The following is a 14,680-nucleotide window of genomic DNA, read 5'->3' as shown; positions in this document are numbered from 1 at the left end:
CTCTCTTCCATCCACCTTATATCCATTTTTCCAAACTCTACTCCATCATTGTCATTATTTCCACCTTTCCATCTATAACCAGAAGCCCTTTCATATTCCCTTGACACACTTTCTGTATTAATCAATAAATCTGGGTATTGAAATTTCATCTTGTATTGGTATCCCTTTCATGTTTGCTGCCCACGCAAGCCTGGGTTGTAAACACACAGGCCATTACTAATGCAATAGAATATGCTACCAAACACCTGGTACAGGCCATGGTTATCTCACAACTGTACTTTTGTAATGCCCTTCTAAGGAGCCTTCCGGCCTGTACAATGACACCCTTGCAGATGATGCAGAATGCAGCAGCGTCAGGCCTGGTCTTCAACCAACCCAAAAGGGCATGTTACTCAACTGCTCATCGAGCTCCACAGGCTACTTGCAGCCGCCCGTATCAAATTCAAATCACTAATGCTGCCCTACAAAGCAATCTCCGCTTCCATTACTTAAATGCTCTCATAAACGCAAATGCTACCACTCGACCACTCCTCCAAAGAACGGCACCTGGTGCTGCCACAGACATGCTCATGGCAATCCAAAGTGGATCCGTAGGTTCATCCATAGTTTCCTGATGGTAGAACATGTCTCCAGAGAAGGCAAATCTCACTATAAAATCCTGAAGATGCAGCTCTTCTAAAAGAGCCACGTCCTCACTTCTTCCTCTTAACGGCATCCCTCATTTAACTTTACTCTGAACCGTTATTATACGTTATTGTAATAGTTGCACTATTGTCTCTTATTCACACTGTACCTTCATTGTTCCCTATTTTCTGTAAGTCGTGTTTGACATAAGCATCAGCTAAATTAATTAATGTAATTGTACAGGAAACATAACAGGAACAGGAAAACATATCCAATCTTTACACTGCATCATCCTTTTGTGGGATTTTTATGAGAAAAATTACCAGAAGGCACCTACAGTATGCACTAGCCTATAACCTTGAGTCCTCTAACTGAGTTTTCTTTTCACCATATAGAGCAGACTGCATTCATGTCTTTTTCATTAGTCCCACTTACTAAGAGGAGATGTTCTACTTGGAATTCTTATGAAAACACTTTCTCACTTTGATCTCCACAGTCTTTTTTCAGCATTTTGCATACATGCACCGACATGCAGAGCTAAAAATGGTAAGAGCATTGAAGAACGAAAATGGGGCCAGAGAATAAGGATGCTTTCGCTTACTTATCATTGGGGACAAGCCTTCGGGTGGCTCTCTTGACATTTCAGTGGCTACAGGGTCAAATGTGTGTTAAAGAAAAGGGCAGGGCAAGAGTTAATGGAAGCCACGGCACCATCTTCACCCCTCTAGGGCCTCGGGGTACCTGGAACAGATAAAGAGAGGGACCGTTGCCTCTCTAACACAGACAGGGAAAATCATGCTTGCCTTCAGATGTTTCATACAAAGAGCAAATGCAGTGGCTTCCCTTAATGGAGTTGTTAGCTGAATGGACATCACCCCCTCCCCTCTCTTTTTCAGACTGCACAAGACATTTTATATTCACATTGCTGCACTCAAGCTGTTCTTAAGTGGTCCAGCCTTAGCTAATGGAGCGGCTCTATCATAGAGTGAATGCATGTCAAATCATACATCCCTTTCTGCGTACTGCCCAAGACTGAGCCTTTGCTACACTAAGCAGCCCACATATGGGGCTTATATTTAACCTAGAGCTTTAAGACAGGAGCACATGACCAACTGAGAGAACTTCTAATGTTTCAAAATCATTTGGTAAATCTCTGTTTTCCCAGGACTTCCTTTCAACTGAATTGCATATTAACACTTAAGACATAAGGATTTGCCAGATTCTATTACCATAACCATAACCATAACCACATGGCTTATTATCATCACAGAATAAAAACTGATAAATAAATCATCTGTCCAGTTGTTGAATAGAATCATTCATGTGGTAGGATTGGAATAGTTGCTGAGATTACATGGTTTTCTAACAGATGAGGAGTTTTCTGAGAGATTCAATCATGTCACACAAACCCTCGTTTCCTCAAAATTGGGAATTTGTAACAGGGTCACTGACATAGGGTAAATAGTTCAACCAGAGGCTTCATAAGGAACTTGGTTCATTGTACTGATGAATTGGCTGACCAAACAGCACCCTCTTCTGTTGAGCACAACCATCACTACAGTGAGGATATGTACAGTCATATAAAATGGTGGAGTCCTAGAAACCTCAACCGGCTAAAGTGTCTGTACGATGCTGTCATTTCCATACTGGAACCTGGCACCTGGCAGTCAATATAAAAAGTTCTGGGTGCAGACTAAAACCTCAGGGGTTGTTAATTATAGGCCTAGGCTGATTCATCCCAGTGAATGACATTTAACATCTGCAAATGTACAAATCAGTTGAATCCTAAATAAAGAAATCTCTTTTCATACTTTTGATGGACTAAATAGGCCTAGGATTCTTAGTGATAGGACCTACTTTTATAAAATATCTGACGGGAATGTTCACAGGATCAGGAACCTGCGACTAGCCTATGCCTATTTATATGGCTCTGGCCTATGCTACTCCTCACATTCTCAACACGTTTATTCGATCACACCATCAAACACGTGCCTATGGCAGCCGCTTATAGAGGAAGGTTATTCCTTGGATGAGAGAAGCAGCCACATCTGTGGTCAATTACAGTGGAGAAGGATGTTGTGATGTTCACAGATTGCTCTTGGAATTCACCAATGAAAGTGTGCAAATTGGGCGGAATGTTGTCAAACTAACCAATGATGGTTACATTTAAGGAATGCACCGAAAGGATTTGTGGGGCTTTGTAGTCCAGTGTAAGGACTCATCAATTGACCAATATGGCGTCTCGACATAGCGCACTACAACTCACAGAAGTCCGGGTTTGTTGTTTGAGGAGTGTGGTAGAGAGGAAGATGAGAATTTCATCTGCAGATTGTGGTGTAGCATCAATGGTGAGATTTTTTTCCTCCACGATCGTTGCCGATATTTCGATTTGCTATGCTTTTACTGCAATGTAAAATTGGTTATTGTGTTACGCCAAGTGTTTCAAAATGGATTGCTCAATAATTGGGCCCTAAACCGTTTGTGCAATTTATCGAGAGCTAGTTTGCGATAGCAGGGTAACGTTAACGTTAGCTTTCTGGCAACGTGAACTACCATTAACACAAACTAGCAGTGTGCCATTCTTGCCGATTTGTAAATTATAGTTTGAATGTAAAACAGACAGCAAAGACATCAAACATGATTGTTGTACCATAGAATGTCATCGTTTTGCAAGCTTAGAAACGCATAGTGTAGTATTGTGTGATTCAGGAAGGATTCCTGTCACGCCATAGTGACTTTTCATCATGTTCGTTGCGCCATCCCTTTTATATCAACCAAGAGCCGTGCGGAGATAAAGGTAATACAAGTTGTCTTTTTATACGATATTGTAGTCAACTATGAAGTTGATTTTCGCAGATGGCCAATAGAGCAGTCTTCCTAGACCATGTAACGTCAGCCTGCTAGCTTGCTAGCTTGTCTTGGTATTTGTCAGGAACATGGCTAAGTTACACCAAGTTACTTACCCTCTCTATACTTAACGTTACTAACTTAACTTAAACACTCCTAACAGAAGTGTCAGATAACCTTGCCTCAGTCTGAAATTATAGTAAGATATTGTGTGTGTTCATCACTTCGTATCATACCACTATTTGATATTATTATTTGACTGTTTGTGTCATCTGGCATGTTGTGCTTACTAGTTTGTTGGCCGAGGAGTCCTTGTTCTAATGATCCAACTTTTTATTGGTTCAAATTTAGTAGAACTAGTGTTGTTGATTGTATTGGAACTTCAGGGATCGTTGATATACATTTGACAGTCTCCTTGTATTAAACGCATTAGAGATGTATACATGTTAGATGGATTTGCGCATGTCATTGTCATTGTACAATAGTTTAGCTGGTAAAATGTCCCATCAGACCTCCATGTCCTCCGCCCCCTGCTGAAGCGTCTCTGACGGGAATTTGGACAAAAGTAATGACGTAGAAAAAGGATTACATTTCTTGAAGTCTCATTGGTTGAAAGAAGCGGCTCCCCAAATGACCTGACCCGCATGCCTTTCTGTTTACATCATTTGGAAGGACTAGTAGATCCTGAGCAACCCCAGAAAGAAGCCATCTAACGCTTTTTGCGATGTGAAGGTTTTATTTTGATATCATTGTCGTCAAATGCCGACATTCAAGTTTAATGTCCTTCGGGAAATGTAAAAGTCTTTTACAGGGAAACTTACATGCAGTAGCTTAAGAACATGGTGAAAATGTTTATTGAATTGGTATATTGGACTCCATATACATTTTGGTTACCATTTTGTAAGAATTTTGTGGGTTTGGCTGTGTTAGGAAAGGGTGTCATTATTCAGTTTTATACATCTACTTGATCTTGCACCACATTTTATGCTCAAGTAGTTTGTAGGTGTAGTTAGCTGTTTCGTACAGAGCACTAGTGATCTGTAGGATATCATATACAAGCAGTAGGTTATGATTCAGGACACTGAAGTTCTTACTACTTTGGAAATCTCTCCGTAAAGAACAGAGCAAACACCAGGTATCGTCTAAATGAAAATGGCTGAAGTTCTGTACAGGATCTCTCAAAGGGCTCTTTGGTCATGCAGTCAATTGAAGTTTTCTTGTCTTAGCAGGCGTTTGTCAAGCCAATGGTCCTCTTGAGAGTCATATATCAGCATTCCTTTGTGATTTCTTAAATACTCAAGACAGTTTATTTGGCATAGAAAGTTTAATTACTGACTTCATGGAGGACAAGTAATGTTATGGATCCCTTCCAAGAAGCAAAGACGTGCATAGTTTATTTAGATTTAATACAGTATCTGTGGGGACATTACCATCATCCTCATATGGAGTCTTCCTGGAAGTCTGCAACCTGACAAATAATGAATAAGCAGATGTTTTTAAAAAAATATTTTTTACTTATTGGAACTCACAACATTTCACAGAAGAGCCTCGGTTTATATACATAAATATGACATGCATTGTTATGTATATAGAATACTGATGTACACAGACAGTTGGTGTAAAAGAAGTGGCAAGAAAAATCAGTCCTCTCTTGACTTGAATCTGTGAAAATGGGTTCCTGTGAAGTGTTTTCCTGAGTGATTATATACTGTAGTGAAATGCTGTCCACGCACAGGACATAGCGGGCACCTCTGCCATGCATTGTGTTGTGCCACCTTCTGAGTCAGCTGTGGTGCTTCTCTCTGGGCCTGTGCTGGTACAGTACGTCAGGATGTTACGAGTCTCGTCTTCCTGACCGTCTGTTTGGGTCATTCTCCAGGCTCCCAAAGCTCAGTTTCCCGAGGCCGCTCTGGATTATGAGCTTGAGTAAGTCGACGCGCTACAATCGATTGTCTGGAGGCGCTGCAGTAGCAGCAACAGCAGCTGCCACCATAGCCAACGCCAACGCCAACATTTCCTCCGCCGACAACATCAACGGGGTAAGGAGGCCAAAGCGCACCCGCCATTACTGCCTCCCTCTTGATCTTGTTGTGGTATTACTGAGTGTTTATAGTGGCAGTAAAAAAAAAGCAATGGGTTCAGCTACTCAGAGGACAAAGTGTGTGCTTTGAGTAAATTGTAAACTGCAGTGGGCAAAGGTGTCTTCCTGTGTTGATGACTCAGTGGAATGCTTTTATTGTAGAGAGTGACAAAACAAAGCAGCACTCTGGGGATACAATGAACCTCTCCCCAATGAATCAAACTAAATGAGTTACCTTACCTTGTTGACTGTGTGAAACTCAGTGAAAACTTTTCTGTTTTTATGCCCAACAGAACAGAATGGAGGCTACTTTTGGACCTACGTTTTCACCCGTTGCTCCTGTTGCGAAGCGTAAGTGTCCCCCCCCCCCCCCTTGTTATTATACATAAACAATTCCCTCATTCAACCAGTCGAATCTGTGATTTCATATTAATTGTGTCTGAATATTCTTCCTGCAGTACTTAACAAAGACAATTTAGTGTATTTAACTGAAACTAGTTTCAAGATGAAGTGGTCTGTTATTTGCAGTGTTTACAGAGCTATAATAAACAGAAAATAAAATCCTATTCAGAGTAGTATAGTGGACAGACCTTGAGCAGACCTTGGCCACACCACCTTTTAAATTCAATAAAGTTGTGAAACTGAGACCTAACGAGAAAGAGAAGAAGTGGCTCACCAGGAGAAACCTGCCCAGTAGCCTTGGTGCTCTGTCTGTGCCGTTGGCAGCGGGCGAAGAAGGCTCAGCAGGAACAGGGCACAGCTGGTGCTGGCCACGCAGTGCCCGCCTGCCCCTCTCGCCCAGGTCAGGGCACAGAGCGCAGATAGCGTGGTGAGCTCAGAGCCCGGAGGACCAGACCAGGGTCAGACGCATCCTGTCCTGAGCGCCCGCGGCCCGGTCTGGCACGGCCGGCGGCTGCACCTGACTCTTAAGAGGATGTGTGCTCGTAGACCTTTGGGGGAAGCGCTTCTCTCGATGACACGGCCTGTTCCTCACCCTGAAGCCATTCGGCGGAGGGTGTTAAAACATGCTGTCATCTGTGCTGTGCTTATTTTGCAGCGGAGACGTCCAACAATTACAAACAGCACCGCAGGACCCCCTCATCCTCCAGCACTTTGACGTACTCTCCCCGTGATGACGATGACATGGTAACCACCGTGAGGCCTTTTCATCTTTTTTTCTTTCCTTCTACAATATTCCTACTCTGTCCTTACAGAACTTGTGCTAGCCTTACAGAATACTATTTGCAATTATACACCTTTATTATTTAAGAGTTTTGCAACTGTATAGTAATCTAAAATGTTTACTTATTTAATCTGTTTTTTGGATAGTGTGTGTAGGCAGTTTGTTTTGTCTCGCTTGTGGTGAAATAGCATTTGGATTGGCCAATTCTGATTTGACAGCTAGCTAGTCTCGACTTGGCTAGCTCCTCTAAGGCATTAGGCTACTCTGCTGTCTGACTGGCACACTGATCTGAGTGCTGCTGGGAGCTAGCTGGCTGGCTAGATGAGACCGGACCAACAGACTTATTATTTGGGGACGTATCTCAAACCATCTGCAAAATAGCATCTGTCCGCCTAGTTTGTGTCTCACTTTAGATATATTACTGATGCTGCAGACAAATTAATGGTTAGAGGTTTCAGTGTCATACTCGATTAACTACAAGGTGCTGGACAGTGAAATTATGGACATTCTGGGCCCTAATTGGCAAAGTCTAATTTGATAACTTAATGATAAACTTAATAAGAATGTAATAATTGTACAAAATCTTGTTGTTAGCATGAGCAAGACCGTAAGCACCAACTCAAAGCTCTCGCACCACATGATGACTTTAGTTCATGCATTAGACATTGTGCTCATTGACTGATTTTGCACTACAGTATATGCCGGTATTTCAACTAGGGCTCTATGAAATGTGTTGTGCATGTGAAAGATAATGATTCTGGATAGTCTGTAGTAAAACCCAAGTAGTTTTGCACTGTCGAGGATGGCACTGGAGCACAAACAGCGTTTGATGACTTTATGAACGGCGGCAGTGTTAGAGCAGCATTGTTGTGCAGCTGGACAACAGAGCAACCCTGGTGCTGTTCTTGAGTGCCCATGCTGAGCTCTGACCACCCCCCCCCCCCTCCTCTCTAGCCCCCGATCAGCACGCCGCGGCGCTCCGACTCGGCCATCTCTGTCCGCTCCCTGCACTCCGAGTCCAACATGTCCCTCCGCTCCACCTTCTCGCTCCACGAGGAAGAGGAGGACACGGTGAGTCTCTGGCCAGACGCCCACACTCCTGTGTAGACCTGCACTGTCTCTGTCCTCTCTCTCTTTCTCTCTCTGCTCTCTCTGTCTCTGTCGGTCTTTGTCTTTTGATATTCCTCTCTGTCTTTTTCTCTTGCTCTTTCTTTCGATCTCTCTCATCATTCTACTGTCGGTCTCCCAACGTAGCGTTTTGAGCTGCCTTTGGTTCTCCACTCTCTCGTCTCTTTCATTCTGTGTGTTTGTGTCATCTCTCCTCCTCTCTTCTCTAATTCATGTGTCCCCCTCTCTCTCTCCTTCCTTCCTTCCTTCCTCCAGGAGCCTCAGGTGTTTGCGGAGCAGCCTTCAGTGAAGCTGTGCTGCCAGCTGTGTTGTAGCGTTTTCAAGGACCCCGTCATCACCACCTGTGGGGTGAGTCAACAGTCAGCCGTTCGCACTCTCTTTCTCTTTCTCTCTCTCTCTCTCTCTCTCTCTCTCTCTCTCTGTTGTCTCTCTCTCTCCCTGGGGGAGTGGGGTGGTCTTGTGGAAGCGACGCTTGTCATGCGTCTGGGATCGGCGCCATCTATTGATTTCCTGTCGGTGCTGTGCTGGGAGTGTTCGCCTCATTGACCCATTTACCCGCGGCCGGTCCGAAGCTGCAACTACGACTGGAAATAAGCGCTCAGTAGGAGCGCCAACTCGGACAGGTTGCCTTTGCCATTTAACTAACACTTGTGTGTCTCTTTTTGTCTCTCTCTCTCTCTCTCTCTCTCTGTCTCTGTGCGGCCACCCCAATGTGATTCTCCACGACCCCACGTCCCTCTCTTCTCGACCTACAGCACACCTTTTGCAGGCGATGTGCCTTGACTTCAGGTACAATATTTGCAATCGGCGACAACATCATTTTTTTTTTTGTCATTGTCATTTGTCAGTTGTTAACGTTCATTCATGTTGGATGACATATGTTATGCATATACGCAGTAGCAATGGCCAGGTGAGGTCAGTGAATGGTGAATTGGGTCTCAATGACCACATGCTGTGCACGCAGCGCTTAGTCAGAGAGGATATGCACGTTTCCTGTTCTGCACAGGGGTCTGTTTTAACAGAAGTAGCCACAGGTTCCACCTCTGCTGTCTTCTCTTTTAGAACTGAGCTGTTAGTGGATGTTGTCACTTCAGAGTGTTGAAATTTCTCATGCTCTATTTCTGTCTCTCTGCTCCTGTCTCTTCTCTCTCTCTCTCTTGGTCTCTTCAGAGAAGTGTCCTGTGGACAACTCCAAGCTGACGGTGGTGGTGAACAACATTGCCGTGGCGGAGCAGATCGGCGAGCTCTTCATCCACTGCAAGTATGGATGTCGCCCGGCGGCGTCTGGCAAGCCCGGTGCCTTTGAAGTGGACCCTCTAGGCTGTCCCTTCACCATCAAGCTCAGCACCAGGAAGTGAGTGTGCTAAAACCTTCCTGACTCAGCTGATTAGTGTGTGTGTGTGTGTGTGTGTGTGTGCCAGCAGCATCAGCTAATGCTGCCTCCCTCCTATCTTGCACCTCAGAAGCTTTTGGAGTTTGTTAGTTGTAGTGAACATGTCCTGGTGAGTGCATCAGCGGAATGATGGCTTTGTTTTTCTTCTGCCCCACGGTAGAGAGCATGAGGTCAGCTGCGACTATCGGCCGGTGCGTTGCCCTAACAACCCCAGCTGCCCGCCGCTGCTCACCATGAACCTGGAGGCTCACCTGAAGGAATGTGAGCACATCAAGTGCCCCCACTCCAAATATGGGTAAGTGTGCTACCATGGCAACCGCACTGTACACTTTTTTTTGTTGTCTCTGCTTCAATGAATGTTTTGTGCCAATCGTTGTTGTTTGTTTGTTTTGGGCCAATCATTGTTGGACCATACACGTGTCATGTAACACATGCTTTATAATCACACATGGTTCCACCACCATGCTTTGATTTGGCTCCTTGACACATCAGATTCCAATTCATGAATTTGATATCCAGTATGGCTAGCAGCATAAAACATGTTTGAGTAAATTTGTAGCAGTTGCAGAGGCCGGTGGTGTTGGTTCAGCCTGTGAGCCGGTGCAGAAATCAGAATGGAATAGAACTTTGAATAGATCTGTTTATTGGACAAATAACGAACTGACAAGAGTCCTCATTTGTCTCCTCATAGCGGTTTATAACTTCATTAGTCTGGCTGCGTCTGTGGGGGGTTTATGGTGCTCTGAGCGTGCAGTCTGATGGCGATTGATTGCAGGTCATTAAAAAAGTTGGCCAGCGTAGCTGTTGATTAATAGTGGCTTCGCTCCCATATCTAAACCACTGGCCTCTTCTCTGTGGTCCACCAATCTCCATCCAGGTGCACCTTCATTGGGAACCAGGACACGTACGAGACCCACCTGGAGGTGTGCAAGTTCGAGGGCCTGAAGGAGTTCCTGCAGCAGACGGACGACCGCTTCCACGAGATGCAGGTGACGCTGGCCCAGAAGGACCAGGACATCTCCTTCCTGCGCTCCATGCTGGGCAAGCTGTCTGAGAAGCTGGACCAGCTGGAGAAGAACCTGGAGCTCAAGTTTGGTGAGTGAGCCGACTGGCATTCTTCATCGCTAACGTTAACGTCATCGTTATTCTCGAGGAGGCGATCAGCATTCTTCATCGCTAGCTTTATGCCATCGGAATTCTTAAGTGTTTGTAGTTTCTCTTTGCCAGAGGTGGACAACCCCAGCTTCAGAAAGTTAGAACCAGAGTCCACTGGCTTAGTGACAGGTTGAAGATCGAAACAAACATATTTGTTTTCAACCTTTGCTCCGAAACTTGAGGAGTAATAGAACACTTCCAAACTGAGCCAAGGGCTTTATTTTTCTTTATTTGATGCTGATGAGTCACACTCTCTTCTGGCAGATGTTCTGGACGAGAATCAGAGCAAGCTGAGCGAGGACCTGATGGAGTTCCGCAGAGATGCCTCCATGCTCAACGTGAGTCCCGGCACTGCGCCACACACCGCCACTCACCTCTACCTGTGGACTCACAGCTGTGTTTTCATAATTGCTTTGGTTTTTTTTGCTGTCATTTTTGGACTTGTTTTGGTTTTGGTTCTGCTGCTGATGTCTTTCCCCTCTTTCTCTTTTGGCGTACGTAGGACGAACTGTCACACATAAATGCCAGGCTGAACATGGGCATCCTAGGATGTAAGTACCACCCCTCTCTCTACCTCACCAGTGTGTATTGTCCACTCATTGGGTGCCTCTCATTCGTGTTTTACATATCCTTCCTTCCTTCCTCGGTCCTCGTTCTCACTGATCTAGATAAAGAATGATGGGGCGGCAACAACGGGATAGTCTATCCAGTGCTAGTTATAGATCAGTGGAAACGAGTCTGGAGGACCGAGCATCGAGGACCGAGGAGGGATGTTGAGAGAGGCCCAGTGTCTGAGACAAAGAGATCTCGAGTGTCAATTTAACCAAATGCTATTTGTGCTCCCCTGTGCCACAGCCTATGACCCTCAGCAGATCTTCAAGTGTAAGGGAACGTTCGTGGGCCACCAGGGCCCCGTCTGGTGCCTGTGTGTCTACTCCACGGGAGACCTGCTCTTCAGCGGCTCCTCTGACAAAACCATCAAGGTACACGCCGAGTCGTGTTTATTTGTATGACGTAAACATGAGCTGTGTATATAAACGTGAGTTGTACCAATGTGCTTGTCCGGGCAAATCGACAGGAGTAGAAGAATGATAAAATACAGCAAAAATAATACGACAATAGAGAGGAAGAATACAATAGTCTCTGTTGATGACTTTAGCCAAGTTTCTCACTATTCTCACTGCTTCCTTCCTCCCTCTCTCCCTCTCTCTTTCCTTCTCCCTCTCTCCCTCTCTCTCTCCTTCCCCCTCCCTCTCTCTCTCCTTCTCCCCCTCTCTCCTTCTGTGGTTGTTGTTGTCAGGTTTGGGACACCTGCACCACATACAAGTGCCAGAAGACTCTTGAAGGCCACGATGGCATTGTACTGGCGTTGTGCATTCAGGGGTAGGTGGTAGACAAATAAACACTTTCTCTGTGTTATTCCCCCCCCCCCACTACCCCTATCCTTGGCTGGACAATAGACCTCAGTTTTCCATGGTGCTATCTATGAGTCATGTTCAGCTCGTCTTGTTTTCTCTCTCACTCTCTGACACAGGAACCGTCTCTACAGCGGCTCGGCAGACTGCACCATCATTGTAAGAGCAGCAGAACACACACACACACACACACACACACACACACGATCCTTTTAGTAGCCATGTGCCATTATACTGTATCACTCTCATTGGTGTTCTCACTCTCTCTCTCTCTCTCTCTCTCTCTCTCTCTCTCTCTCTCTCTCTCTCTCTGTCTCTGTTAGGTTTGGGACATTCAGACGCTACAGAAAGTAAACACCATTCGGGCTCATGACAACCCTGTCTGCACGCTGGTTTCCTCACACAACATGCTCTTCAGTGGCTCCCTCAAGGCCATTAAGGTTAGCAACAGCGCCTGCTCGCTAGTCGCTACTCCTAGGGCCAGGTTCACCAGCGCTCCGCTCCGTACGAGTCGTCATTGTTTGGCCACCGGTGATTTGGAACCCACAGAGTAATTACATTGTCTGCTACCCCAGAAGATTGTGTTTTTATGAGGGATTGTTGCGGTAAGGAGAAGTCAGCCATTTTACGGGTTCTCTGCATGCGGGAGGAGTCTACCTGGAGATTAGTGCCAGCTGAGTTCCTGTAGCTAATTAGATGAAGTCACACTAGCTCAAAATGTGCTGTAGGATGATGGAGGAAATATGGTTGTAATGGGCTATGGGGGGGGGAAGTAGCACTTTCTCTTGTCTTTTCTCTGCCTCTCTCTCTCTCTCTCCTTCACTTTCTCTCAATCACACTGTTACTCTTTCTCTCTCTCTCTTACTCTCTCTTTCTCTCTCTTACTCTCTCTCTCTCTCTCTCTATGGGGTTTGAAATTTAATTTAGCGGTTGCTGAATGTTGCGCCACCTCGCAGCACATGCTGTGCTCCTTGTCGCCATGGCGATGGCGAGTGGAATGGGAGGAGGGCTGCTGTCAGCGGTGATGTCATCTCAGAGGGACTTTCCTGCTCTCTGCAAACTCAGTGTTGCACCACTTTCTTATCTCACTGTTGGCCTTCACTGGAAGCATATTCCACCCCCACATCACCCCAGTGTGTGTGTGTGTGTGTGTGTGTGTGTGTGTGTGTGACATTACAGGGGTAGTCTATTGAAGGCACTGATCTCAATCTGAAAGTGTTTTCCTCTCTGTTTATGTACACTGTTTTGTATATCAGGGTGTGTGTGACGTTACAAGTGAGGGGCAATGTGGTCACAGGACTCAAACTGAAAGTGTCCCTCCACACACACTGACACACTTTCAATGACATTCAGATATTGAGGGACATTACAGGTGGGCGATATAGTGGGGATAGAACTCTGAAAGTGTATCTCTCTCTCTCTCTCTCTCCCTCTCTCTCCCTCTGCCCCCCCCCTCTCTCTCTCTCCCTCTCTGCCCCCCCCCCCTCTCTCTCTCCCCCGTGACCTCCTAGGTGTGGGATATAGTGGGGACGGAGCTGAAGCTGAAGAAGGAGCTGACAGGCTTGAATCACTGGGTGAGGGCTCTGGTGGCCTCCCAGAACCACCTCTACAGCGGATCCTACCAGACCATCAAGGTCAGAACCTCACCTCAACGCACCTCAACGCACCACACCTCTCCTCACTGCACCACACCGCACACATTACTTCATAATCAAAGGATCCCGTTACAGAGGGACCTGCAGAATAAAATGCAAATGTCTCCTGTCGTGTCCCGTTTGTATAGTTGGGGATGATTTCTTAAAATGGGACTGTAGGCCCCAGCCGTGGCGCAACTGGCTGGGGCACCTGCACCGCACGCCGGCGACCCGGGTTCGATTCCCGCCCCGTGGTCCTTTCCGGATCCCACCCCAGCTCTCTCTCCCACTCGCTTCCTGTCATTCTCTCTACTGTCCTGTCCAATTAAAGGCATAAAAAAAAAAAAAAAAAAGCCCAAAAAAATGGGACTGTAATGGGTTGTGATGAGGATGGGGGCGGGTCCTGGAATGAGAGGAGTCTCGTTCTCTCTGGGTGGCCATGAAGCGAAGGGAAGGGAAGGGAGCGTCCGTGGAGGACTGAGGGAGGGGTGGACACAGAGGGCCCCCCCCCTCTCTTGTCATCTCAAGTTGTCTAATTAAGGCCCCAGGGACACGGAGACAGGAAGCAGACAGAACGCCACTGCCTCTCCAGCACCCCGTGTGTGTGTTTGTGTGTGTGTTTGTGCTTGCATGTAAATGTGCGTGTGTGTGTATGCCTTGTGTGTGTGTTTGCCAGTGTGTGTGTGTGTGTGTGTGTGTGTGAGCGAGAGAGAGAGAGAGAAAGTGGCTTTCATCTCCATTCCACTGTTCAGAACTGAACAGAGAAAGGGAGGACAAGAGGGAGGAGAACAAGAGAGCAAGAGAGGGACAGGCACACAGTTTTATTATTATCTCCTTTACACACACACACACACACACATACATACACACACATTCTTACTCCCACATGCATGCATGCACTCACATTTTCCCCTTGTACATTCCTTGGTGTGCTTTAAGGGGCGGGACATAAACTCTCTACATTCTCTCCACTGGAGAGGAGTGCTGCGCTGCTGCACTGTTGCCATGGAGACGGAGTTGATGGCTTACAGCTGTGGCTCTGCAGCTCTTAGACATTTTTAGTCTCTCCTTGCACAGCTGATAAGACCTCATAGCTGGGCCTGTGTGTGTGTGTGTCCTTGTCTTTGTGTGTGTGTGTGTGTGTGTGTGTGTGTCTTTGTCTGTGTGTGTGTGTGTGTGTGTCTTTGTGTGTGTATGTGTGTGTGTGTGTGTATGTGTATG

At 46.1% G+C, this 14,680-nt stretch overlaps 1 protein-coding gene across 3 annotated transcripts in view; it reads left to right on the top strand.

The window, feature by feature from the left end:
* The first annotated feature begins 2,897 nt into the window (after nt 1-2,897).
* The window catches only part of traf7 (TNF receptor-associated factor 7), a 17,194-nt gene continuing 5,411 nt past the window's right edge, over nt 2,898-14,680 (top strand). Inside the window, exons 1-17 of one of the 3 annotated variants that reach the window (XM_062531337.1) lie at nt 2,898-2,972; nt 5,351-5,510; nt 5,845-5,902; nt 6,609-6,706; nt 7,689-7,805; nt 8,118-8,210; nt 8,618-8,651; nt 9,033-9,216; nt 9,416-9,550; nt 10,133-10,350; nt 10,675-10,748; nt 10,913-10,961; nt 11,266-11,393; nt 11,711-11,793; nt 11,945-11,984; nt 12,149-12,265; nt 13,337-13,459. In XM_062531337.1, the coding sequence (XP_062387321.1) occupies nt 5,388-5,510; nt 5,845-5,902; nt 6,609-6,706; nt 7,689-7,805; nt 8,118-8,210; nt 8,618-8,651; nt 9,033-9,216; nt 9,416-9,550; nt 10,133-10,350; nt 10,675-10,748; nt 10,913-10,961; nt 11,266-11,393; nt 11,711-11,793; nt 11,945-11,984; nt 12,149-12,265; nt 13,337-13,459 (1,674 nt within the window). In that variant the 5' untranslated portion in view covers nt 2,898-2,972; nt 5,351-5,387. Of the gene's footprint in view, nt 2,973-3,017; nt 3,422-5,350; nt 5,511-5,844; nt 5,903-6,608; nt 6,707-7,688; nt 7,806-8,117; nt 8,211-8,617; nt 8,652-9,032; nt 9,217-9,415; nt 9,551-10,132; nt 10,351-10,674; nt 10,749-10,912; nt 10,962-11,265; nt 11,394-11,710; nt 11,794-11,944; nt 11,985-12,148; nt 12,266-13,336; nt 13,460-14,680 lie in introns of those variants that run through there. The other 2 variants (XM_062531336.1, XM_062531338.1) reach the window with 2 other exon arrangements.

Source organism: Sardina pilchardus, chromosome 3 (genome assembly GCF_963854185.1).
Source record: "Sardina pilchardus chromosome 3, fSarPil1.1, whole genome shotgun sequence".
NCBI lineage: Eukaryota > Metazoa > Chordata > Actinopteri > Clupeiformes > Clupeidae > Sardina > Sardina pilchardus.
The sequence above is the reverse complement of the archived record's forward strand: the minus strand, read 5'-3'. Positions and strand labels throughout refer to the sequence as shown.